General features: G+C 39.3%; 2 protein-coding genes across 4 annotated transcripts in view; one reads left to right on the forward strand and one right to left on the reverse strand.

The window, feature by feature from the left end:
* The window catches only part of DENND5A (DENN domain containing 5A), a 111,250-nt gene that overhangs the window by 72,231 nt on the left and 11,938 nt on the right, over positions 1-27,081 (reverse strand). The gene's annotated exons all lie outside the window — the stretch shown is intronic.
* Positions 4,855-5,469, forward strand: LOC118627662 (eukaryotic translation initiation factor 4E-like). Its single transcript, XM_036258068.1, has one exon. It carries the CDS (start codon positions 4,861-4,863, stop codon positions 5,467-5,469), a length of 609 nt encoding a protein of 202 aa, XP_036113961.1. The 5' UTR covers positions 4,855-4,860.

A 27,081-nucleotide genomic window follows, 5' to 3' on the forward strand; every position in this document is an offset into this window, starting at 1 on the left:
CAGGGCCAGGGACCAAATCTGCAACCCAGGTACATGTCTTTGGGAATCAAACCCTCGACCCTTCAGTCCATGGGCAGACACTCTAACCAATGAGCCAAACCAACCAGGGGCTAAAAACATTTTTTTTTTTTAATCTTCACCCAAGGATATTTTTCCATTTATTTTTGGACAGAGTGAGAGGTGGAGAGAGAGAAAAACATCGATATGAGAGAGAGACATCGATTGGTTGCCTCCCGTATAACCTTGACCAGAACCGGGGACCGAACAGCACAACTCTTCGGTCCATGAGCCAACATTCTAACCGCTGAGCCAAACTGGCCAGGGTGGGGGCTAAAAACATTTTTAAGTAAAGCAAAACTAAGAGAATTCATCACCTCAGACTTATACTACAAGAGAGAAAAAAGCCCATCCCAATAGATTATATACTGTCTGATACCATTTATATAACATTCATGAAATGACCAAATTATAAAAATGAAGAACAAACTGGTGGTTGCCAGAGGTCAGGGATGGTGGTGCTATATAAAAGGGCAACCCCAGAAACTCTTGTGGTAATGGAACTGTTGGGTATCGTGACGGTATCAATGTCAATATCCTGGTGGTAATAATATATAGTTTTCCAAGATGTTACCATTGTCAGGGGAATCTGTGGTGTTTCTTATAACTGCATAAGAATAAACAATTACCTGAAATTAAAAATTTAATTTTTTAAAGCACATTTTTAATTAAATAAAAATTTTTTAATGTTTTTAACAATCTGTCAGTGTTTTAAAACAGAGGCTGCAGGCAATATATTTCAAGCATTCAAAGTGGTATTAGGGACAGAATGCTTTTTTTTTAAATATATTTTTATTGATTTTTTTTAGATAGAGAGGAAGGGAGAGGAGAAAGAGAGAAAGAAACATCAATCAGCTGTCTCCTGCATACCCCACACTGGGGATCAAGCCCACAACCTGGGCATGAGCCCTGAACAGGAATCGAACTGATGACCTCTCGGGGCATGGGTCGATGCTCAACTACTGAGTCACACCAGCCAGCCTGGATAGAACTCTTTGAAGGCAGATGAGCTATCTTTAACAATCTGTCAGTGTTTTAAAGCAGAGGGTTGCAGGCAATACATTTCAAGCATTCAAAGAGATACTACAGACAGAATCTTTGAAGGCAGATGAGCTCTATCCCTTTCTCCAGGCCCAAGATAAAAGTGTCACATGAACTGCCTAAATTTGCCACATCAATACCAATTCTATATTCCAATTCACATTACCTACAACAAGAGTGATGAAATTCTTTTCCTTGGGAATGGATACAGCCAGATTATTACGCTATCTTTTGCATATTGGCATTATGGGATATCCTAGAATTGATCCTGTTGGTGAAACTAGTCACCAATTCAGTGTAATTCATGCAATAATCAGTTTACTTTCTGCACTAAACGATATCACTGTACCCTGGCCGGTGTGGTCAGTGGTTAGAGCATCAGCAAAGGGTCCCAGGTTTGATTTCTGGTCAAGAGCATGTACCTGGCTTCCCATTCAATTCCTAGCCCCGTCAGGGCGCATGCAGGAGGCAACCAGTCAACTCTTTGTCACATTAATGTTCTTTCTCTCTCTCCCCCCAGTCTTTTTCTACCACCACCCCCCCTCTCTCCCTCCCTTCCACTCTTTCTAAATATCAATGGAAAAAATATCTTCAGGTAAGGATTAACAACAACAAAAAATGCACTGTATCTTTCCTGTAATAAACACTCCTGAAACAGACTGACCATCAGAATAGTAGTACTACCAATTCACACAACTATTTCTGGTACATGGTGAAGAACTAACTTGTGTTTTGTTTTCAACTCCCTTGTACCCCAGCACTTTAATTCTCTTTGTCTTTCAGATAATTTCTGAGGCCCAGTACAAATCAAAGATTATCTCCTGTCATCTGACTGATGGGGCACATGTAATAAAAGAAGGAATGCCAATTTCAAAATAAATGAGAATTAATCTTGCTGTTACTTTTGGCTGACTACTTCATTATTATCAGCACTTTTAAATAAAGACATCTTTTAAAAACAATAAGGTCCGGCTAGTGTGGCTCAGTGGTAGTGCGTCGACCCATGCACAAAGAGGTTGCCGGTTTGATTCCCGGTCAAGGCACATGCCCAGGTTGTGGGCCAAATCCCCAATGGGGCACATGCAGGAGGAAGCCGATCAATGTTCTCTCTCATCAATGCTTCTCTCTCTCTCTCTCTTTCTCTCTCCATTTTTCTCTCTCTAAAATGAATAAAGAAAAAGAATTTTTTTAAGTAAAATAAAAACACAGTAAGGCTAGCAGTTTGGTAGCTATAGAAAACCATCTAACACTACACTCTATACATGACTCTCAGTCACTTCTTCTACATATGAAATTAAAGTAAATTTACAGCTCCTGCAGTATAAAAATAAGAAGGAAACTGCTCCTTGAAGAGACAGCCTGTACTTTGGCCCCACATTACCAGCTGACTGGGATGCTCAGGAGTCAGACATTCACAAATACCCAGAATGCAGGTAGTGAGCTGCCCCTATCTTGGACAGGCCAGAAGGCCTCTTTAAGGCATTAACTAACCCAGGAGAGCTGCTCACTAGGCTTTTCAATGGAAGAGCAACAGAAACCACCTGTTACTTCTATGTTTTCCCCTTGAGGCAGATTTGTTCACTTTCTCTCTCAACATAGTTTCTTTGTGAGATAACGTTAGATTTGTACATACAGCTATCACCTTTACTGATAATTTGTCTCTTGCTTGACATCTTTCAGGCACCAACTTAGTACAACTAATGTCCCTACTAATTCTAAACTGTACTGTTTTAACAAGAGACTGGGGTTTGAGAACCTGTCCAAATAGGAATGCTCTAAACCACAGCTAGGATAGAACTTTGGTTACAAAATATCAAGTATAGATACTACCTCCCTTTCTGCCCATCAAATACCCTGCACAGCACACATCTGTCAAGCTAACATCTAAGTGCTGGGCTGACGAGGAAGTGGTGAAAAGGGAACCCTCATACACTGTTGGTAGGAATGTAAATTAGTCCAACCACTATGAAAAATAATATGGAAGTTCCTCAAAAAATTAAAAATAGATCTACCATACGATCCAACAATTCTACTTCTGGGTATATACCCAAAGGAAAGGAAAACAGGAGTTCAAGAATATATGCACACCATGTTTATCACAGCATTATTCACAATAGCCAAGATATGGAAACAACCCAAATGACCATCAACAGATGAACAGATAAAAAAAGATGTGGTATGAACACACAATGAAATATTACTCAGCCATGAGAAAAAAAGATATCCTAATGGATGGACCATGAGCATATTATGTTAAGCGAGGTTAAGTCAGACACAGAAAGGCAAGATTAATCCAAAGTAGTCGAGAAAACTTTCTCAAGGAAACAATTCCGCTTCTCTGGTTTATTAAAAGGATTCTGTTGTGTCTCTTTTACATATGTCAAATTAAAGATTCAAATAAAAAAAAAAAAAAAGAAAGGCAAGTACTATAAGCTATCACTTATATGCTTTTATAAGCTTGACTTATAAAAGTCAAACCTGTAAAAAAAAAAAAAGATGGTTGCCAAGGGATGGGGGGGGGTCGGCGGCTAAGCTGATGGTGTTTAAGTGTACAAACATGTACCAAGTAGTAAATAAGTCATAGAGATCTAATACATAAAATAATAAACATAGATAATAACATTGCACTGTAAAGATGTAATGTGATAAATATTGCTTCACTGGCAATCATAATATATAAATGTATCCAAGTAACATGCTGTACACCTTAAATTTACAAAATTTAACAGGTCAGATTTATCAAATAAAAATGTACAGATGAAAGAAAAAAACACATACCTGAAGAAAGGGAAGGAGAAAGAGCACTTCGAAAAAAGCAAGAAAGCCTGGAATTCTAGGCCTACTACAATCAAGTCTTACACACATCACTGTTATCTTCATGGGCTCCAGTCACTCCACCTTCATATAAGGCACCTGCAAACTTCCCTGGTCTCACCCCACCACCACCCCCTCTCCATCTTCATATATTATCTGTACTAACTCACTTGTATTTCCTCAAATACAGCATGCTTTTTTATGCCTTCATTCTTTTGCAGTTGCTATTCTCTCCCTAGAATGAACTTCACACACTTCTGTGACTGTTGGCCACTCTACAATTATTCAAGTGAGTACAGGTATTCCAACAATGTTGCTGTTTCTCCTTCTCTGATTTCTTCTAGGACTCTTCTGTGGGAGCTAGTGTCAGAGCCATTTATTTGCCATAAAACAAATCTGCTCCTTTGACTGTAGTTCGGATGACATGGTTTTCAGTTCCCTCACCACCCTAGCTTCTAGGACTGAAATCTGTACTCTAGGTGTGGTCTAACTAGCATCATTTAAAACAAGACTATCCATTCTTTTTTGACAATATTTATTAATGCAAGTTAAAATCACAACTTTCTGTCAACTAAATCACACTTTTGCCATATATCAAACTTGCCCCCAACTATAAAAGCTTTACATTTTAGCCTGGCTGGTGTGGCTCAGTGGTTGGACCCATGCACCAAGATTTCACCGGTCTGATTCCTGGCCAGATTGTGGGTCCAATCCCCAGTGAGGGGCAAGTAGGAGGCGGCCAATCGATGTTCTGTCTCATCGATGTCTCTATCTCTCTCCCTCTTCCTTCCTCTCTCTGTAAAATCAATAAATAAAATTTATTTTAAAAATAAAATAGCCTTGGCCAGTTTGGCTCAGCGGTTGGAGTGTCGCCCGGGAACCAGAGATCCCGGGTTCGGTTCCCACTAGGGGCACATACAAAAAAAAAAATTTAGAGATCGATCTAAGATGGCGACTGTGGAACCGGAAACCACCCCTACTCCTAATCCCCCGCCTACAGAAGAAGAGAAAACAGAAACTAACCAGGAGGTTGCTAACCCAGAACATTATATTAAACATCCATTACAGAACAGATGGGCACTCTGGTTTTTTAAAAATGATAAAAGCAAAACTTGGCAAGCAAACCTTCAGCTGATCTCTGAGTTTGATACTGTTGAAGACTTTTGGGCTCTGTACAACCATATCCAGTTGTCTAGTAATTTAATGCCTGGCTGTGACTACTCACTCTTCAAGGATGGTATTAAACCTATGTGGGAAGATGAGAAAAACAAAGGAGGAGGAAGATGGCTAATTACATTAAACAAACAGCAGAGACGAAGTGACCTCGGTCGCTTTTGGCTAGAGACACTGCTGTGCCTTATTGAAGAATCTTTTGATGACTACAGCAATGATGTATATGGAGCTGTTGTTAATGTTAGAGCTAAAGGTGATAAGATAGCAATATGGACTACTGAATGTGAAAACAGAGACGCTGTTACACATATAGGGAGGGTATACAAGGAAAGGTTAGGACTTCCTCCAAAGATAGTGATTGGTTATCAGTCCCACAGCTACTAAGAGCGGCTCCACCACTAAAAATAGGTTTGTTGTTTAAGAAGACACCTTCTGAATATTCTCATAGGAGACTGCGTCAAGCAATCAAGATTTGGGAGCTGAACCAAAGCCTCTTCAAAAGCAGAGTGGACTGCATTTAAATTTGATTTCCATCTAAATGCTGCTAAGAGATAAGAGAAGTCTCATTCGCCTTTGTCTTGTACTTCTGTGTTCATTTTCTTTTCTTTTTTTTTATTTTTGCTAGAGTGTCCACTTACCCAATCAAAGAATTACAGTACCAGAATCCATAAATGTGCTTTCTGGCCCACTCTGTAATAGCTTAGAAGAATTACAATTACAAACACATTTTACCCATCCACAATGTTAAAAAAGAACTTGCATTTTTTTTTACCTTACAGGAAAAGAATTCTGTTTATGTCCCATTGTATGCGGGAGCATATTTTGCTGGTTTGAAAGAGTATGATGCATACAGTTTTCTAGCAATTTTCTTTGTTTCTTTTTACATCATTGTCTTTGCTGTACTCTTGCTGATGGCTGCTAGATTTCAATTTATTTGTTCCCCTACTTGATGACATTAGTGATTCTGATTTCACTTTTACATTTATTTGCTTTTGTTCTCATGTAATATTGGTGAAGGATCCAAGAATATGACACAAAGGTGGAATAAACATTAATTTGGGGCATTCTTTGGTAATTTTTTGTTTTTTTGTAACTACAAAGCTTTGCTACAAATTTATATATTTCATTCAAATCAGTGATCGATTTTGTGTGGTTTCCTAAACATAATTGTGGGTTATAAAAAAATGTAACATCATAATTACATTCCTAATTAGAATGTCTGTTTTTGTATCTTTATGCTGTATTTTAACACTTTGTATTACTTAGGTTTTTTGCTTTGGTTAAAAAATGGCTCAAGTAGAAAAGCGGTCCCATTCATATTAAGACAGTGTACAAAACTGTAAATAAAATGTGTACAGTGAATTGTCTTTTAAAAAAAATAAATAAATAAAATAAAATAAAAGCCCTGGCTGGTTTGGCTCAGGGGTTGGAGTGTCAGCCTGCAGACCAGAAGAGTCCCAGATTCGATTCCCGCTAGGGGCACGTACCAAAAAATAAAAATAAAATAAAAGCCCTGGCCAGTCTGGCTCAGCAGTTAGAGCGTCGGTCCGTGGACCTATGAGGCCCGGGTTCAATTCTGACCAAGGGTACATACCTAGGTTTTGGTTCATCGTGGGACGCAACCAGTCAATGTGTCTCTCTCACATCAATGTCTCTCTCTCTCTCTCTCTCTCTCTCTCTCTCTCTCTCTCTCTCTCTCTCCTTCCCTCCCTCCCTCTAATCTGTCTAAAAATAAATGGGAAAATGTCCTCAGGTAAGGATAAAAAAACAAAAAACAAATAAAATAAAAGCCTTACATTTTAATGTTGCTATTAAGTCATATCTCTTTTCTATACTTCTACTTTTGCAACACCTGCTTCATCAAACAATTCAAATTTCTTTCTTATCCCCAAGTATATCCTAATCATCCTCATCAAAATATTCCTGAATCCAAAAATGGTAACTGACAGTATTCCCCTCTTCTACCAGTCAATTCCCTTAACAGAGAAAATGTGGTTAGTCTGACCTAACATATTTTTAGTGGGCCCACGCTGGCTCTTCATAATTACAGTTTCCTGTTCTAAATCTTCATACCATATACTTAAACCATTCAAAACTCTGACTAGGTATACGTAAAGCTCTTACCTTCTCGGTTTTGAAAATATGTCTTTTTGTGGTAATTCCATGAGTCCTTCAAAGTTATTGACAAAGAGCAAATGACCTCATCCTAAAATTCTTTCAGAACTGTGGGCTATAATTCGTCTGGGTCAGGAGACATGAATTCATTCAGAGGAATTAAGTGCTTCTGTATAAATGCTTAATGATCTCAGACTTGCATCTTCTCTTAACCAATTCAGTTTTATGTAAAGCATATGGGACATACCTCTATGGAGCACAAAAGCTGCTCAACAAATAGATCTTTTCCTCCCAAAAGAACAATCATACATGCAAGAGTCACCTCTAAATCTATAATCATGAAAACAAGACAAAGAAATGCCCTGGAAATTCCCAAATGTTCCCCAAGAAGGAAGCCTCTACTGCATGAAAGTGACGACATCCATCTGCTTCACAGAATGCATACCAAAGCAGAGCCTAGAGCAGCAAACATGGCTGTACCCAGAACACTGACATGTCCCTAAATACAAATTTCAAACCACAGCTTATAATAGGGGACTACCCAATAGCCTCTTCTTTCCCAGAGCACACAGGAGGAGATTTAAGAATCTAGGAGTCTGCCCAGCCAGTGTGGCTCAGTGGATTGAGCATTGTCCCATTGACAGAGAGGTCCCGGTTCAATTCCCTGTCAGGGCATATGCCCAGGTTGTGGGCTTGATCCCCAGTAGGGGGCATGCAGGAGGCAGCCAATCAATATTTCTCTCTCACATCAATGTTTCTATCTCTCTCTCCCTTCCTTTCTCTCTAAAAAAAAATCAATAAAAACATATTTTAAAAAATAGAATCTGGAAGTCTCCTGTCAGGATACCTCAATAACAGAAGAAGTTTCCTTTAACCTTAAGACTTTTTATAATAATAAATTATTTTTTTCTTTACAGTTTCCTAACGGCTAAAATTTTACCAATTGATACTAAATCAAAGCACAAAGACTAGCATTTGTTTTACTAAATGTGCTTTAAAAGCACTGTATTGGTCACATCAAAAGCCTTGTTGTACTTCAGGCCCAGCTGTGAGAGCAATGGAAATGTTTCTCTTTCACTTTGTAGAATGCTGAAAATGGCTCTCACACACAAAGAAGGTGGGGGAGCTCTATTCAGACAGTACAAAGTAGTGTTATAGCAGAGTGTTTAAGAGCTAGCTTTGGGATTGCAGATCTAAATGTGAAACGTGAAACAATAAAGCCTTTAGGAGGAAACACAGAACACCTCCATGATCCTGCAATAACAAAGATGTTTTAATCAGAAAACAAACTACACTAAACATCGAAAGAAAACTGAAAAATTGAACAATATTATAATTCAAAACTTTTGTTCCTCAAAAGTCAGTCACCACTGAGAATGAAAAGGAAACATATACAGGTTACAAGAATATATTTCAATACATATAACTGACAGACTCACACCTAGAACATACCAAGAATTCCATTAAGGACCTGGCTGGTGTGGCTACCTTGGTTGGACATTGTCCCGTGCATCGAAAGGTTGCCAGTTCATTTCCTGGTCAGGGCACATGCCCGGGTTACAGGCTCAATCTCAGGTAGGGGAGGCATGCAAGGGGCAACCAATCAATGTTTCACTTTCACATCACTATTTCTCTCTCCCTCTCTCCCTTTCTCTCTCTCTAAAGAGGAATGAAAACATTTTTTAATTAAAAACAAGAATTCCATTGAATCAATAAACAAAAAATATACCAACTGAAAAAAAAACGGCAAAAGACTTCGATACTCCTAAACAGAGGGTATGCCCTGGCCAGTTTGACTCAGCAGTTAGAGCATCGGCCTGCAGACTGGAGAGTCCCGGGTTTGGTTCCCACTAAGGGCATGTACCTCAGTTGAGGCTTGTCCCCGGCCCTGGTTGGGGTCATGTGGGTGGCAGCCACTCAATGTGTCTCTCTCACATTGATGTTTCTCTCTCTCTCTTCCTCCCTCTCTCCTTCCCACTCTGTCTGAAGATAAATGCAAAGGTATCCTCGGGTGAGGATTAAAAAAAAAAAGAGTGTATCCAAATGTCTGATGAACTTTTGAGGTGTTCAACTTCATTAGTCATCAAAAAAAAAAAAAAAAAACAAATTTAAGTAACGCAATACCACTCCATAATAACCAGAATGGTAAAAAAAAAAAGAAAGGACTATCTGAGTGTGGGTGAGGATAGCATTGCACATGGGAATGTAAACTGATACCACCACTGTGGAAAACAGTATGGCAGTATTTACTAAGCGGAACATATGCCTATGACCCAGCAATTCCACTCACAGATATATACTCAATAAACCAAAAGGCATGTTCACACAAAAAAGGCACATATAAGAACATTTATAATATGTAACGATTGTAATACTAAAAATCTAGAAACTACCCACATCGTTAACAGCAGAATTGAGAGATAAATTGTGGTAGGGAAAACTATACAACCAGTGAGAATGATCAATCTAAAATGACATATAATAGTATGAATGAACTGCTCAGACATATGTTATGTGAAAAAATACAGACACAAAAAAACACATAGTGTATGATTACATTTATATAAAGTACAAAGACAGACAAACTGTTCTATGCTGTTAGAAGTCAGGATAGTGGTTACTTTTGGTGGGTGAGAGGGCAAACAGTAACTAGAAGGAAGGATTCTGGGTGCTGGCAACATGGGTGTGTTCAGTTTATGAAAATATATCACAATGTACATTTTGATATGCATACTTTACAGTATATATATCTAGTTAACAAAGTTTAATTTTTAAAAAAAGAGTAAACTCTAGATTCTGAAAGATCTGAATTTGAATCCCAATCTTTCCACATAATTTCTGTATAACATTAGGTAAGTTATTTAACTGTGTTGTGCCTGTTTTCTCATCTATAAAATGGAATAGAACATCTCTCATATATTGCTAACAGGTCCAAATGTGATTATGTATGAGGTACTATTACCTTAGCTTCACTTGCCATCAATGTCAAAATCATATAAAGAGTTAAGTGATGCAAAGAATAAAAATGTTAGAAATAGTGAACATTTAATAGGTACTGACCATGTGCCAGGCATTGTTCCAAGCCATTTAATGTATTAACTTATTTAATCCTACCACAACCCTATGAGACTCGCTCTATTTCCACTTCAAAGATGAAGAAACTAAAACACAGAAGTAAATTGCCCAAGGTCATACAAATAGTAAATGAAGAGTAGGGTTTCAAACCCAGACGACAGATATAACCTTTAGACTACACTATCTCCTTTACTATCCCAGTATGGAATCTCAGCTTCAAGGGGAAAATAATTTTAAAAATTTTTTTTTCACAAATCTTTACTTCTCTAACAGTTTTCAGTTTGTACACTGTATCATGGAAAAAACACACAAGAATTAAGGGACCCCAAAATGAAGTCTCAGCTTTGGCACTAGCCAGCTATGAGAGTCACTCAGAACCCTCCCAAGCCACACTTTCTTCCTCTGTTTTTTTTTTTTAATCCTCACCCGAGGATATTTTTCCATTTATCTTCAGATAGAGTAGGGACAGGGGAAAGAGAGAGAGAGAGAGAGAGAGAAACATCGATGCAAGAGAGACACATCGATTGGTTGCCTCCCGACCAGGGCCGGGGACGAACCACAACGAAGGTACATGCCCTTAAACTGGAATCAAACCTGAGACTCTTTGGTCCAATGCTCTAACCGTGGAGCCAAACCATCCAGGGCCACACTTGCTTCCTCTGTGAAGTAAGAGGTTTAAACATTCTAACCAGCTCTTGCTTCTCTTCTATATGAGACCTGTGTTGCCTATTTTATTATTTTTTTTTTATTTTTTTTTTTTTTTATCCTCACCCGAGGACATTTTTCCATTTTTTGTTCAGGTAGAGTGGGAGGGAGAGAGAGGAAGAGAGAGAGAGGGAAACATCGACGTGAAGGGACACATCGAGTGGCTGCCACCCGCACGACCAACCAGGGCCGGGGACAAACTGCAACCGAGGTACGTGCCCTTAGCGGGAACCGAACCCGGGTCTCTCCGGACCGCAGGCCGACGCTCTAACCGCTGAGCCAAACCGGCCAGGGCTGTGTTGCCTATTTTAAAAGAATACAGCATAAATACAAGGCCTAGAAATGACAGTGATAATTACTGATAACAATGACAAGGTATCTAACTGGTTCCAATATTACTGTACTGCTAAAAAATATTTTTAGCCCTAGAAGGTTTGGCTTAGCAATTAGAGTGCTGGCCCTCGGACTGAAGGGCCTCGAGATTGATTCCGGTCAAGAGCACAGACCTGAGTTGCAGGTTCAATCCACCACCCCAGTTGGGGTCATGTGTGAAGCAACCCATCGATGTGTCTCTCTCACATCGATGTTTCTCTCCTTCTCTCTCCCCTTCCCTCTCCATTCCACACTCTCTAAAAAAGTCAATGAAAAAATATCCTTGGGTGAGGATTAACAACAACAACAACAAAAGGAATACTTTAATTATAGATTAAAAATGTTCTACCATAGCGGAAGTTTGGTTTTTGTCTGAGTTACATGGATTCTGTCAAATAAAATTAGACCTAAGTCATTTTTACCTTAAAATCCTATGGTACCTCAATACCAATTATAGTAACAGTATAGAGCACTGGTGATACTAGTATCTTTTCTCCTTAACCATTCTTCCTGGGCTCTCCCTTTTTACTTCTCTCTGCTTCTTGCTCACACTTGAAGAAAGCCAAGATCTATACTTTAGACGGTCTATAGTGGGTTGAACAGTGGCTCCAAAGAAGCTATGTCCACATCTTAATCCCCAGAATCTGTTTATGTTATCTTATTTGAAAAGAATCTTCACAGATGTAATCAAAGATCTTGAGATAAGATTATCCTGGATTAGCTGGGTGGGCCATAAATCCAATGACAAATATAAGACACAACAGAAGACACGCACAAAAGAGAAGGTGATGTGAATGATGTAGCCAGAAGCCAAGGAATGCTGACAGCCACCAAAAACAGGTAAAGGTAGAGTTATTCTCTCCTAGAGCCTCTGAGGGAGTGCTGCCTGCTGCACCTTGATTTTGAACTTCAGGTCTCCAGGATAGAGAGAAAATAAATTATTGCCTTGGCTGGTTTGGCTCTGGTCAGAGTCATGTGGGAGGCAGCCAGTCAATGTGTATCTCTCACATCATTGTTTCTCTCTCTCTTTCTCTTTCCCTTTCTCTCCCTCCCTCTCACTCTCTGAAGAAAAATGGAAAAATATCCTCAGGTGAGAAATAAATAAATAAATAAATAATTATTGTTTTAAGCCACCTAGTGAGCAGTAATTTGTTGCAGCAGCCATAAAAAACTAATATATCTCCAAATCACATTTCTTTTTTTTTTTATCCTCACGCGAGGATATATTTTCATATTTTGTTCAGATAGAGTGGGGAGAGAGAGGAAGAGAGAGAGAGAGAGAGAGAAACATCGACGTGAAAGTGACACATCAAGTGGCTGCCACCCATACAACCCAACCAGGGCCAGGGACAAACTGCAACCAAGGCACATGCCCCTATCAGGAACCGAACCTGGGTCTCTATGGACCACAGGCTGACGCTCTACCCGCTGAGCCAAACTGGCCAAGGCCAAACCACATTTCTTTACCCACCCTACTTCTATAGCAAATTCACCAGCTTTCCTAAGCAAGAGAGAGCCATAATTGCCTTTCTAAAGCACCTAACCTCAATCCTCCCTAGTCCCCCTTCAAAAAGTGAGCAAGAAATTACAGAGGGGGTATCAATGGGGGGAAGGAGGGACATATGTTTTACCAATAAAGATAAATTTAAACATAAAAAATAAAAAAAATTGTAAAGAAGTTTAAAGAACATACAAAGACAATTCACAATACAAATACAAAAGATTAATAAATTGCTCTTTTTTAAAATAAAAATCTACCTTAGTAGTCAAAGAAATATAGTTAAAATGATGACATCAAAAAACAAGTATTGTCTGGCCAGTGTGGCTCAGTGGTTGTGTCGACCCATGCACCAAGAGGTCGCCAGTTCAATTACTAGTCAGGACACATGCCCAGATTGTGGGCCCGATCCCCAGTGGGTGGTATGCAGGAGGTGGCCAATCGATGTCCTCTCTCATCGATGTTTCCTCTCTCTCCTTTCCTCTCTCTCTAAAATCAATAAAGAAAAAAACATTTTTTTAAATAAAATAAACAACAACAAGTATTAGTGAGAATATGGAGAAAGTGGAATCCTCAAGTATTGAGAGTGAAATGTAAAATAGTGCACCAGTTTGGCAGTTATTCAAAAGGTTCTTATATAGAATTACCATATGACCCAGCAATTCCACTCCTGGGTATATACCCAAAAAGCTATTCAAACAAAACCTTACACATGAATGAATGTTCATTGGCAGCACTATTCACAATAGCCAAAAAGTGGAAACAATCCAAATGTCCATCAACAGATGAATGCATAAACAAAATGTGGTATAGCCATACAACGAAATATTCAGCCATAAAAAGTAATGAAGTGCTTATTTATGCTATAACGTGGGTGGACTTTGAAAACATTATTCTAGGTGAAAGACGCCAGACACAAAAGGCAATATGTTATATGATTCTGTTTATATGAAATATCTAGAATAGGCAAATCCAAATAGACAGAAAATGGATTAGTGGTTGCCAGGAGCTTGAGGGAGGGGGAAAAAGAGAGTGACTATTTCATAAGAGCAGGGTTTCCTTTTAAGATGATGAAAATGTCATGGAACTACATAATGGTGATGATTACACAACACTATGAAATGTACTAAATGCCACTGACTTGTACATTTTATAGTGGTTAAAAATGGTCAATTTTATGTTGTGTAATTTACCACCCCCCCTAAATACACACACACACATGATTAAATAATGGCAAGCTAGGAGTGTGAGCATAAATCGGTATGGCACTTTCAAGAAGAAAATTATCATTACATATGGAAGTATTTATTTATTAATTAATTTATTTTTATTAATTTATTTATGGAAGTATTTATTTATTAATTAATTTATTTTTTATTAATTTATTTATTAATTTATTTTTTATCCTCACCCGAGGACATTTTTCTGTTATGTTCAGATAAAGTAGGAGGGAGAGAGAGGAAGAGAGAGAAAGAAACATTGACGTGAAAGGGACACATCGAGTGGCTGCCACCCACATAACCCAACCAGGGTCGGGGGGACAAACTGCAACCAAGGTACATGCCCTTAGCGGGAACCGAGGCGGGAACCGAACCTGGGTCTCTCTAGACCGCAGGTCAATGCTCTAACCGCTGAGCCAAACCGGCCAGGGCACATATGGAAGTATTTAAAGGTTCACCTAATTTGACTTAATTGTCTTATTGACATTAATAAGACAGATGCTCAAAGATTTGTACAACATGTATATTGCAAAATTACTTGTAAAAAAAAAAGTATAAACCACCCAAATGCCAAATTATCATTTAAAATTTTACAGTTCACAATTAAAATCATGTTTATGAAGAAAATGTAATGGCATGAGAAAATACTCAAGACACATTTAACAACATGAGAAAATGATCAACATGTAATAGTAAATTAAAAAGAAAGGATACAGGGAGCATTAGTGATCCTGCTCCCTAGCATATGTCATCAGTTTGGCTCAAATAAACTATATAAAACAAATTTTTAAGGCAGGAAATAAAATCATGTTTCTCTCATGATCCCAATTTTATAAAAATATATTAGTATACATATATTCTTTCACTGAATGTATTTCTAAAGTACTTCCTGACAATCAAAATATACTTAATAGACAGTTTCTACAAATCAATAAGAAAAATATTTTTAAAAACACAATAAATAGCCCTGGCCAGTTTGGGTCAGTGGTTAGAGCATCAGCCTGCTGACCAATGAGTCGCAGATTCAATTCCAGTTCAGGGCACATACCTCAGTTGCGGTTCGTCCCCGGCCCTGTTGGAGTCGTGCGAGAAGCAACCAGTCAATGGCAACCAGGCTCTATCACATTGATGTTTCTCTCTCTCCCTCCCTTCCACTCTACCTGATAATAAGTAGAAAAATATCCTCAGGTGAGGAATAAAGAAGAAAAATAATCACAATAAATATATGAATAAAGGACCTAAACAGGTAATTCACAGAAGAAATATACAAATGTACAAGAAATATATGAAAAGATGTTCAGCCTCACAAATAATTACATTCAGATTAAAACAGACATTTTTTCCTAGCAGACTGGAAATATTTTAGAAAAGTCATAACATTTTATTATAAATGCAGAGAAAAAATTGGTAGAATCTTAAACACTGTTGATGAGAGTCTAACATTTTGAGGAAGGCAATTTGGCAATATCTGTTAAGACTTAAAATACTCATTATTCCCTGGACTCAACAAAGTCTAGTTTCAGCAACGAATCCTCTACAATGACTCCTACAAATGTAAAAATATATGTACAAGGATATTTGAAATACTCCATATAGTCACCAGAAAGATCTCTGAATTGATTTGGGATAGTCTTTGAAGATGTTATTTATAAATATATAATGTTATAATTTTAAATATTTTTATTTCAGTTTGTTTAAATGAGTTTCTGCTCCTGGTAATTAATTAACTTTTAACAAAGATCAATAAAATTTCAGGAGAGTACATCATAATATTGAGAAATAATCCTAATGGATCAGTAAGTGAAAAAAAAATCAAAACAAAATTTTTGCATTTCACTTTATCACAGTATGTAAAAGTATACACATAAACCCACATATAGTAAAAACTGAAAAGAATTAATCTGGGAGATGGTTACACACCATCTAAGTATGTGTCAAGCTATATACTTAGGATTTGTATTTAAGGCACACTGCAATAAAAATGTTTTTAAACTAGAAGGCACTACATAAAGACATCAAATGCTAACAGGTTCATTCTGGTTAGAATTATGAGTGACTTATTTCTGTACCTTTCTATAACTTCTAAGCTCCCTATAAGAAATACTTACTTTATAACTCAGTTTTATTTTCAGAGAGAGAAAAATACCATTCCTTACATGGCTGACCTTCAACCATGTTTTTTGCAACCCTCAGATTCTATAATTTATGTGTAGGCCCATAGGTATTTTGACACATTAAATGAGCATTGAATTAATAAATAATCAAGAGTACTGTTTTTGTTCAGGGTCACCCCCAGAGCTAAGCACTTTATAGTAAATTCTGCAAAACAAACTACACAGCTAAAGAACAGAACTCTTTCTCTCTCCTGAACCATTATCTGCTCCTCTCTTAATAAATTGGTCCTTTTCTGCAGTTAATTGGTTTATATGCAAGACTATTGGTTTATGTGAGCTCCTCAAGGACATCAACTCTGTCTTATACATCTATGCAAACAAGTGTTTCATCATTAAGCTAGTCTTTCAATAACAGAAAGATATGTGGCAGAGGACTCTGAGACAGAGAAAACAGGCTTCCAATTCTTGCTATATGATCTAAGTCATGTTATTTCAATTCTCTGCACTTTAGTTTCCTAATCTGTAAAATGGGAATAATGTCATCTGGCACCTGGCAGTGAAGTGTATTAAAAAAAACAGCAAATGCCTATTAATTTAATTATCATCTATAAATAACAGGAATGAAGTGCTACTCTAGCCTCACTTTCTTACCTGTATCTCCTTTGCCCTACAGTGTACTTGTGAATGGGATGGTTAGCTGAGGCTAGCACAAAAGTGGGTAGAACAAAGCTAACTGTTCCTTAAGAAAATGGATGGACTCCATGACCTTGGCCTCATTAAATGCACCACACTCATAACCAACTGAGCTAAGCAGCCAACAGAGCTGGATCAGCTGACTAAAACACTAAACATTCCTCTAGAAGATAAAGCTAGCAAATGCTTAAATATCACATTCTACACAATAGAAATGCAGGGGAAATAATGTGTTTCATACAGATGATGTGAGAAAATGGGGGTGGGAGAAGAATATCAGGTAATTACTTAGCAAAAAGGGATTAAAAATTATTAGGACAGACAGAACCCCAGAGTTCAGCAAAACTGATGAATACCAGTTTGGCAGGTGATACTTCTAAATATTAGTTTTATTGTTCTCAATGAGAGATTATGATCCTGAGTCAATAGAAATGGTTAAACAAACTAAAACAAGATTCATTAAAAAAAATTCTTTACTTACTCAACACTTAGAAAAGTGATGGAAGTTTGGCTTATTTAAATTCTGAAAAGTTAAGTATTATGCCTTTTTTTTTTAAGAAAAGGTAATATACAATTCTTTGAAAATCTGGCCCTGGCCAGTGTGGTTCAGTTGGTTGGGTGTCATCCTGTGCACCAAAAGGTTAGCAGTTTGATTCCAGGTCAGGTCAGGTCAGGTTTGCAGAACTGATCCCCAGTCGGGGGACATGCAGGAGGCAGCCAATTGATATTTCGTTCTCACATCAATGTTTCTCTCTTTGCCTCCCTCCCTTCCTCTCTCTCTAAAAATCAGTAAAAATATTTTTAAAAGAAAATCAGCCTCTATCTTTTCATAATTAATACAACAAATCTTTATCAAGCAACTATTATGTAAAGGACTATCTTTATTATTAATTTTTTGTGTTAATCCTCACCTGAGGATATTTTCCATCGATTTATAGAGAGAGTGGAAGGGAGGGAGGGACAGACAGAGAGAAACATCAATGTAAGAGAGACACATTGGTTGGTTGCTGCCGGCACAACCCCAACTAGGGCTGGAGATCAAACCTGCAACCTAGATATGTGCCCCTGACCAGAATCAATCCCCAGATCCTTCAGTCCACAGGCCGACACTCTAACTGCTAACCCAAACCAGCCAGGGCTAAATCATTATCTTTAATCCCTAACTTTTTAACAAGGCTAACACATTGTTAGAAGGCCATTATTCTAAAACTACAAAGTCATACTCATTTTATTGTGCTATACAGATGTTGCATTTTTTTTTTACAAATTGAAGGCAAGACCCTCTACCAACAGAAAACGACTTACTTATTGTGATGGTCTGGAACCAAACCTGCAGTATCTCTGAAGTAGGCCTGTAAATCCTGGTTTATGATTATTATTTCTAAATCATTTCCTGCTCACTCTTCCTGCCTTTAAAAATCCTGAAAGTTTCTCTGTTGTTTCCCATATCCTTTTATTATAAAAATATGATAAACCAGAAGTCACAGCCAGCCCCCAAACTACAACCACAAAAGATGCAAACTGTAGGCTACAGTGAGGAATTTCTGAGGTTAGCAGATGCAAACCTTTTTTTTCTTTCCCCAAGAAAACAGACCTCGGACTAAAAGCATAGAACATCCTGAAACAGTCACACACAAAAGGGACCTTCGTAGAAACAAAGCCCTAGTAACTATTTGTTCTAAGAAAAACTGATAAGAGTGGGGAGACAGGAAAATATATATAAAATAACAACCAGCCTTAACTACAATTCAGAAAACAAGTGACCTGACTCCTCTCCTGACAGAGCCCCTCTACTGCAATGTGGGTTTGAGATGAATTAAAGAGGCCACACCACAGCTCTGCTATTCAATTATTAAGCCATTGCTTTGGTTTCCCCAAATCTATAATTTAAAAATAATCTCATCAATGGTGAGACAGCAAATAGAAGACCTGGATTCTATCAGTTCTTTCTATCTTGCTGGGTAACACTGGACAAAAAAATTACATTTCAAGTAGGGCTGAAAAAAATCTAGAACTGTTTAAAAGTACACTGCAAAACTATAAAGTCATTTATAAATATTAATCATTACCATCTGTCAAAAGTGGTGGCTGAACTATCTCTGATTTCTAGCTGACATTTTTTTATTCTGTGACCAATATAAACAAATGCACGCTCATTTTTTGCCAACTAGAAATGGTTTAAAAATCAGGGTCTCCTGCCCTGGCCGGTTTGGCTCAGCGGTTAGAGCGTCGGCCTGCGGTCCTGAGAGACCCGGGTTCGGTTCCCGCTAAGGGCACGTACCTCGGTTGCAGTTTGTCCCCGGCCCTGGTCGGTTGTGCAGGTGGCAGCCACTCGATGTGTTCCTTTCACATCGATGTTTCTCTCTCTCTCTCTGTTCCTCTCTCTCCCTGAACAAAAAATGGAAAAATGTCCTCGGGTGAGGATAAAAAAAAAAAAAAAATCAGGGACTCCCACATTCACAGAAGCATGAAGCTTAATAAGAGGGATTTCCACATACCTTCTCCCTGCCTAGGACTCTCAGCACTACATAAAAAATCTTTAATAAACCAGCTAGTTCAACCCATACAACAGACCACAGATGGTCTAGCAAAATTTTGACCTAACTTACCCATCACACTAATGAACAAAAAGATTACTAACCTGGCTCTCTTTAATAGGACACTATAAGAGATCCCATGGATCGCCCTGGCCTGTTTGGCTCAGTGGTTGGAGCGTCGGCCTGCGGACCGGAGAGTCCAGGTTCGGTTCCCGCTAGGGGCGCATACCCAAAAAAAAAAAAAAGAGAGAGATCCCATGGATGGCAATCAAGCAAATATCCTAATTATATCTGAGAAATCTGACCATACCTCTTCCCAACTTACTTCCTGGAGTTATATCTGATCCCTTGGAAGTATACTCTAAACAGCTTGAGAACGGGTACATGATCTTATTTTCCTCCATGACAGGACTCTACCACTCCAGGTTCCATACACTCCAAACTAAAATCAGCTATCACAGAACACCTGGAACACAGATATTTGAACAATATCTGCCTCACTTAATAACTTTTGAGAAGCAAATCTAAAAATGTGGCAATGACAGCATGTGTGTAATCAATGAATTCCTTAAGAAGTGATCAGCTTCGCCCTGGCCAGTTTGGCTCAGTGATTCAAGTGTCAGCCCGCAGACCAAAGGGTTGCAGGTTCGAGTCCCAGTCAAGGGCACACACCTGGGTTGCAGGTTTGATTCCCCAGACTCCATGTGGCTTGTGCAGGAGGGAACAAATTGATGTGTCTCTCTCATATCAATGTTTCAATGGTTTTTTTTCTCTCCCTCTCTCTCCCCCTCCCTCCCTTCTAATCTGTCTAAAAAAATAAATGAAAAAAATATCCTCGAGTGAGGATTAAAAAATAAAAGTGATCAGTTTCTAACTTTGCAGAGCTGGAGCACTGGTCACACAGGCCCTGAGGGCGGCCCGAGGTCCCAATGGGATGGCAACGGTGCTATTACCGAAGGTGGTGTTCCTACTGATAGCCAGGCAACTGGGCTGGAGTGGGAGGCATGATGGCTTCGTGGAAGGCGCTGTACCCATACAATATGCTAGCCCCAAAGGCAGCTTCAAGCACCAAGGAAGATTCTAATTTAGTCCCCTCCATCACCAACAAGCAGATAGTGGGCTGAATCTGTAAAGAGGAAAACAGTGCGGTCATCTGGTTCTGGCTGAACAAAGGCGAGACCAGCAATGCCCTAACTGTGGAACCAATTATAAACTGATGTCCCACCAGTTGGCCCACTGAGCCCCAGCACTCCCTCACTCAAAATGTGCTGTAGCTCTGGCCGGTTTTGCTCAGTGGTTACAGCGCTGGCCTATGGACCAAAGAGTTGCAGGTTCGATTATGGCCAAAGGCACGTACCTTGGTTGCAGTTCAGTCCCCAGCTCTGGTGGAGTCAAGCGAGAGGCAACCAGTCAATGTGTCCCTCTCACATTGATATTTCTCTCTCTCCCTCCCTCCCTCCCACTCTATCTGAAAATAAAATGGAAAAATATCCTCAGGTGAATATTAAAAAAAAAAAAAGTGCTGTAAAGTTTCTTGTTTCTGATAAAGACTAGCCATTGCTTTAGCTCATCCCATAAAAAGAAAGAAAGAAAGAAACAGAAGTGATCAGCTTCTAAAAGACAAGGCTTTCTCTTTCATTGGATCCTATGCTTTATCCAATAGGAACCTAAAACAGATCAAGTATAGGTATGTACCCTCATGTGTAACTAGGTTCCTGAGAGACCTCTAAACCACCTGATAGTAATTCAAACCCAGGCATAGCAACAGGAATTGAGGAGCTGAGCCAAGTCCAAGTACACCTTCCACCAAAGTTAGCCAAAAAACAAGCTTATAAAAGGATATAGCACTGGAAATGGGTGTTGTCAAAGGAGCCCTTGGGCAAAGAAAACTTTATTTTTAATCTAGGAAGGAAGGAAAGGCTGAGCAGAGTCTAAAAGAATTTGGTTTAACCATCAAACACTGACTCAGGATTTCCTCCTAAGAAGAAAGGAGCAGGGCCCCAGCGTCATTAAAGTAAAATATGATCCTTCAATGTGATCCTACCTACCTGAGGGAGTGTGAAGTGGGGTTCTCTTATGTTTAAGAATATATAGTCTCTCCAACTAAATTTAGCATGTAATTTTAAACTGCCTTGGGCTGCTCTGCAATTGTTTCTGTATGTTGGTTTCTTCTCTTAACTTCTTACTTGCTCTACTTTACAAAAGGAAACATACTACCTAACAGGAATTCTTCCCCCACTGGTACCATTCACCTCTGAAAGTATCACATATGCCTAAGGTAAGCTATCAGGATTTGAGTTTGTTTTTTGTTTTTTGTTTTTTTATCCTCACTCGAGGACGTTTTTCCATTTTTTGTACAGATAGAGTGGGAGGGAAAGATAGGAAGAGAGAGAGAGAGGGAAACATCGACGTGAAAGGGACACATCGAGTGGCTGCCACCCGCACGACCAACCAGGGCTGGGGACAAATTGCAACCAAGGTACATGCCCTTAGCGGGAACCGAACCCGGGTCTCTCCGGACCACAGGTGGACACTCCAACCGCTGAGCCAAACCCGCCAGGGCCAGGATTTGAGTTTTACTTCACCTAGGAAAAAATCTGGCATCAGAGCAGAGATGCAACCATGAAAGAATTTGCACAAAACTGACCAGACTGGTAGAGGAAAATAAAAAATTAAATTTAGCTCATATTGATTCCCTGTTTGAAACTGGCTCATCAAACTTTTTGTTTTGTTTTGTTTATCCTCACTGGAGGATATTTTTCCATTGATATTTTCTAGATAGAGTGGAAAGGAGGGAGGAGAGAGAGAAAGAGAGAAACATCGACGTTAGAAAGAAACATCAATTGGTTGCCTCCGGCAAGACCCTGACCTGGGCCAGGGATGGAACCTGCAACCCAGGTACATGCCCTTGACTAGGAATCAAATGTTCTCACCACTGAGCCAAATCAACCAGGGCTCATCAGAAAAACATTGATCAGCTGCCTCCCGCACGCCCCCTACTGGGGATGTAGCCGCAACCTGGGCATGTGCCTGACCAAGAATGGAACCAAGACCTCTCTCTCAGTCCAAGGGATGATGCTCAATCCACTGGGCAACAGAGGCCAGGCTCATCAAACTTTTTTTTTCTTTTTTCATCAAACTTTTTATAGTCACTCATTTCTATAAAGAAACAGACTTTTTTTCTAATAGGTTTTCCTTACCCAACAAGGTATGCAAATCAAAACCACAGTAAGGAGCTCTCACTCTAAGGAGTAGCCAGAGCCTTTCCCTTCCCCTAGGCACATTACCTTTGCCTTTCTCTCTCCTAAATTCCAAGGGCCCTTCTGCCTAAGTAACTTGTTTCCTGAGCCTATGCAGCGCAGCCCAGCTGGTTCACTTCTACTACCTCTGTAACTTTCTAAATAAATTTTCTCTTCTGATTTTAAAAATAAAAAACAACAATAATGAGACACCACTTCATACCCAGGAGGATGCCTATATTCAAAAATGTTGGTGAGGATGTGTGGACAAAGTGGAACCTTCACATGATGTTAGTAGGAATGTATAAACTGATGCAGCTGTTTTGGAAAACAGTCTGATAATTTCTCAAAAGGTTAAGCATAAAGTTGCCATATGACTCAGCAATTCTACTCTAAGAGAAATGAAAACATATGTCCACATAAAAACACGTACACAGCCTTGGCCAGTTTTGCTCAGTGGTTAGAGCGTCGGCCTGCAGACTGGAGAGTCCCAGGTTCAGTTCCCGCTAAGGGCACGTACCTCGGTTGTAGTTTATCCCTGGCCCTGGTTGGGGTCGTGTGGGTGGCAGCCACTTGATGTGTCTCTCTCACATCGATGTTTTTCTCTCTCTCTCTTTCCCCTCCTCTCTCCCTCCCACTCTGTCTGAAGATAAATGTAAAAATGTCCTTGGGTGAGGATTAAAACACACACACACACACATTCACAGCAGCATTATTCATTATAATAAAAAAGTATAAACAGCCCAAATGTCCATCAACTGATGAATAAATAAAATGTGGCATATTCACACAGTGAAATATTATTCAGCCACAAAAAGAAATAATAGCCCTGGCTGGTTTGGCTCAGCAGTCAGAACAACAGCCAATGGACCGAAGGGTCACAGGTTTGATTCCCAGTCAAGGGCACGTACCTGGGTTGCAGGTTCAATACCCAGCCCCAGTTGAGGCCCTGTGGGAGGAGGCAACCAATCCATGTGTCTCTCTCACATCGATGTTTCTCTCTCTCTTTCCTTCCCTCCCTTTCACTCTCTCTAAAAATCAATGGATCCCAGCCACTGTGGCTCAGTGGTTGAGTGTCAACCCATGCATTGAGAGGTCGTCGGTTCAATTCCCAGTCAGGGCACACACCCAGGTTGTGGGCCCAATCCCCAGTGGGGAACATGCAGGAGGCAGCCAATCGATGTTCTCTCTCATTGATGTTTCTATCTCTCCCGCTCCCTTCCTCTCTCTCTCTCTAACATCAATAATGAAAAAAAAGTTTTGCTCTGTCCAGTTTGGCTCAGCAGTTAGAGCATCAGCCTGTGGACCAAAGAGTCCCAGGTTCAATTCCGGCCAAGGGCAATACCTCGGTAGTGGTTCATCCCTGGCCCCTATTGGGGTCGTGAGGGTGGCAGCCAATCGATGTGTCTCTCTCACATTGATGTTTCTCTCTCTCTCTCCCCCTCCTTCCCTCCCACTCTCTCTCCACCTCCTTCCCTCCCACTCTGTCTGAAGATAAATGTAAGGATATTCTCGGGTGAGGATTTAAAAAGAAAAAATATATATTTTTTAAATCAATGGAAAAATATCCTTGGGTGAGGATTAACAAAAAAAAAAAAAGAAAGAAATGACATACTGATAAATACTTCAACATGGATGAACCTTGAAAACATGCTAAATAAAAGAAGCTAATTATATTTATTTATTTATTTATTTTTTATCCTCACCTGAGGACAATTTTCCATTTTTTGTTCAGATAGAGTGGGAGGAAGCAAGAGAGAGAGAGAGAGAGAGAGAGACAAACATCAATGTGAAAGGGGCACATCGAGTGGCTGCCACCCGCACAACCCAACCAGGGCCGGGGACAAACTGCAACCAAGGTACATGCCCTTAGCGGGAACTGAACCCAGATCTCTCTTGACCGTGGGCTGATACTCTAACCGCTGAGCCAAACTGGCCAGGGCAAAGAAGCCAAACTGGCCAGGGCAAAAAAAAAACATGTATTATTACACATTTATATGAAATATCCAGAACAGGCAAATCTATAACGATCAAAAGAAGATTAGAGATTACCTAGTGCTGGAGATTAGGGAATTGGAAGAAATGGGTAGTCGCTGCTAATGGGTATGGGTTTGGGACAGAGTAATGAATATATTATAAAATTAATTGTAGTGATGACTGCACAACTCTGTGAATATACTAAAACCACTGAACTGTACACTTTAAGTGAATTATATGGTATGTGAATTATATCTCAATAAAGTTGTTTGTATGTATTAGAGAGAAAGAACACACACATGATCAAGCAAATGGAGCAAAATGTATAACAGTGAATCTGGAAAAAGTATATACTGAAGTTCTTTGTACTATTCACATCAATGTTTGGTGTGAAATTACATTAGGAAAAACTAAAATAAAAGATATACTTCATGAAAAAAAAACAAAAATATATACCTCGTGATAATCACACACAGTATTCTTTAACATGAAACAGAAACTGCCATAATATCTGCTCCTGCCCCTGCCAGACAAATATTTTACTGTCTCCCCTACTCTTCAGATTACTGCAAAACATGCAAACAAAGTATCACTCAAGTAGCAGAAAGTAAGAATGGTAAGGGAAAGAAATATTTGTTAAGTTTTTCAGGGCCTCAGTTTCCTAATCTGCAAAATCAGAAGGCTATATAAAATTTCTAAGGGTGTTTAACATTTGACATTCCACAATTTTGACATTCTAACTTCACTGAGCAATATGGTTAAGGAGGAGTATGATCTGACCGGTCCTCTGGCTTTTCTGGACAGGGAGCATTTTTTCTCTTCTATAGGTCACATTAAGAGATTACTTCAGCCTTGGCTGGTTTGGCTCAGCGGTTAGAGTGTCAACCTGCGGTCCCGAGAGACCCGGGTTTGGTTCCTGCTAACGGCATGTACCTCGGTTTGCAGTTTGTCCCCGGCCCTGGTTAGGTCGTGCAGATGGCAGCCACTCGATGTGTCTCTTTCACATCGATGTTTCTCTCTCTCTTCCTCTCTTTCCCTCCCACTCTGGAAAAATGTCCTCGGGTGAGGATAAAAAAAAAAAGAGATTACTTCAGTGTATTCTCAGTGTTCTAAGTAGACTCATATAGAGCACTGGCTAGTCTCCCATTTGTCTATGTCTCCAATCCCAATCCCTTCTCTTTAATTCTTGGCAAGGCTCTGTACTCAGAGCCTGGGAAAACTGGAGTAGTGGACATGTGAACCTAAGATACATCTCAATGCTGGGTGCAGGTCAGTTCAGAGGAATTTAAAGATTCCAAGATAAAAAAGAGGTCACAAGCATTCTGGAATTTCAAGGTTCAGGCAGAGACAGAACCTTGAACCTTACCTCATGGTAAGCCTTCTCCTATAGTTACCTGGTGGTGACCATAAGAAGAAAAACAGGAAAATACAGATGTCCAGGAAACTCACCCATCAAAGGGGTAGAAAAAGGGACTGGAATCTACTACCATCTGCCTCCCCACTTAGGATGGGCCAACAATAATGAAAAACATAAATCAAAAGCAATTCTTCCAGATTTGCTTATCTACTTGACAAGGTCAAAAAGCTAACACACATATACAATTTCCTAAAGTTGACTAGACTTGTGCTTTACTCATAGATTACCTTCCTATCCTTCCAACCCAAAAACACTTCTTCAACTAAACAGAAAACAAAATAATTTTCGCACCTTCCTCAGTTCTTTGTGCAACAAATAACCTACATAGCTAGCCTAAATGCTTAAGTCTGCAAGACAAGGGAAGAGGTAACAGAGAGAGACTTCTATAAAAGCCAGTGATCTGGGTCTAATATTCAACACAGCAAACTGTATGCTTGCAACCAGACAATGAATCTTAATCCTCCACAAAACCAGAAGGAACACTGAGCATCTTTGATTTGCTTTTTCTGGATTCACTTTTTAAGAATATAGTGGCTACCTGATACATATAACTTAATTTGCTTGCAGAGAATACAGACTTACTCCTCAGTACCTCCTTAGAGCACCTGGGTGCAATTTACAATTTCCTGTCATTTCTTGTACTATGACATCACCGATTTGGGAGCTATAAGGCAGGCTGAGCAGAGAGACAATGCACCCTGTAGGTCTCAAGACTGACCTGCATAGAGCTATTTGTATTCTGTTTTGTTTTATTAAAAGATTCCCTATGGGTAGTCCAGATTCCCTCACCAACCCACCAAAATAAAATGAAGAAATCCTTCAATCAATGCCTATTCTAACAAAGGCCACCTATTGAATAAAATGGTCTTGGCATTCCACTACTGCAACCACATTTTAAAAGACAGAAAAAATACCCTTCTTTACACATTTTATACAGCTTATCCTCCTTTTCTTTATCTTCCCAATAAGCTTTCACAGAAATATCATTATAGCCCACTAAAAAGCCAGATAATTAACAGATATTTACTTAAAGA

Source organism: Molossus molossus, unplaced genomic scaffold (assembly GCF_014108415.1).
Source record: "Molossus molossus isolate mMolMol1 unplaced genomic scaffold, mMolMol1.p scaffold_m16_p_13, whole genome shotgun sequence".
Classification (NCBI taxonomy): domain Eukaryota; kingdom Metazoa; phylum Chordata; class Mammalia; order Chiroptera; family Molossidae; genus Molossus; species Molossus molossus.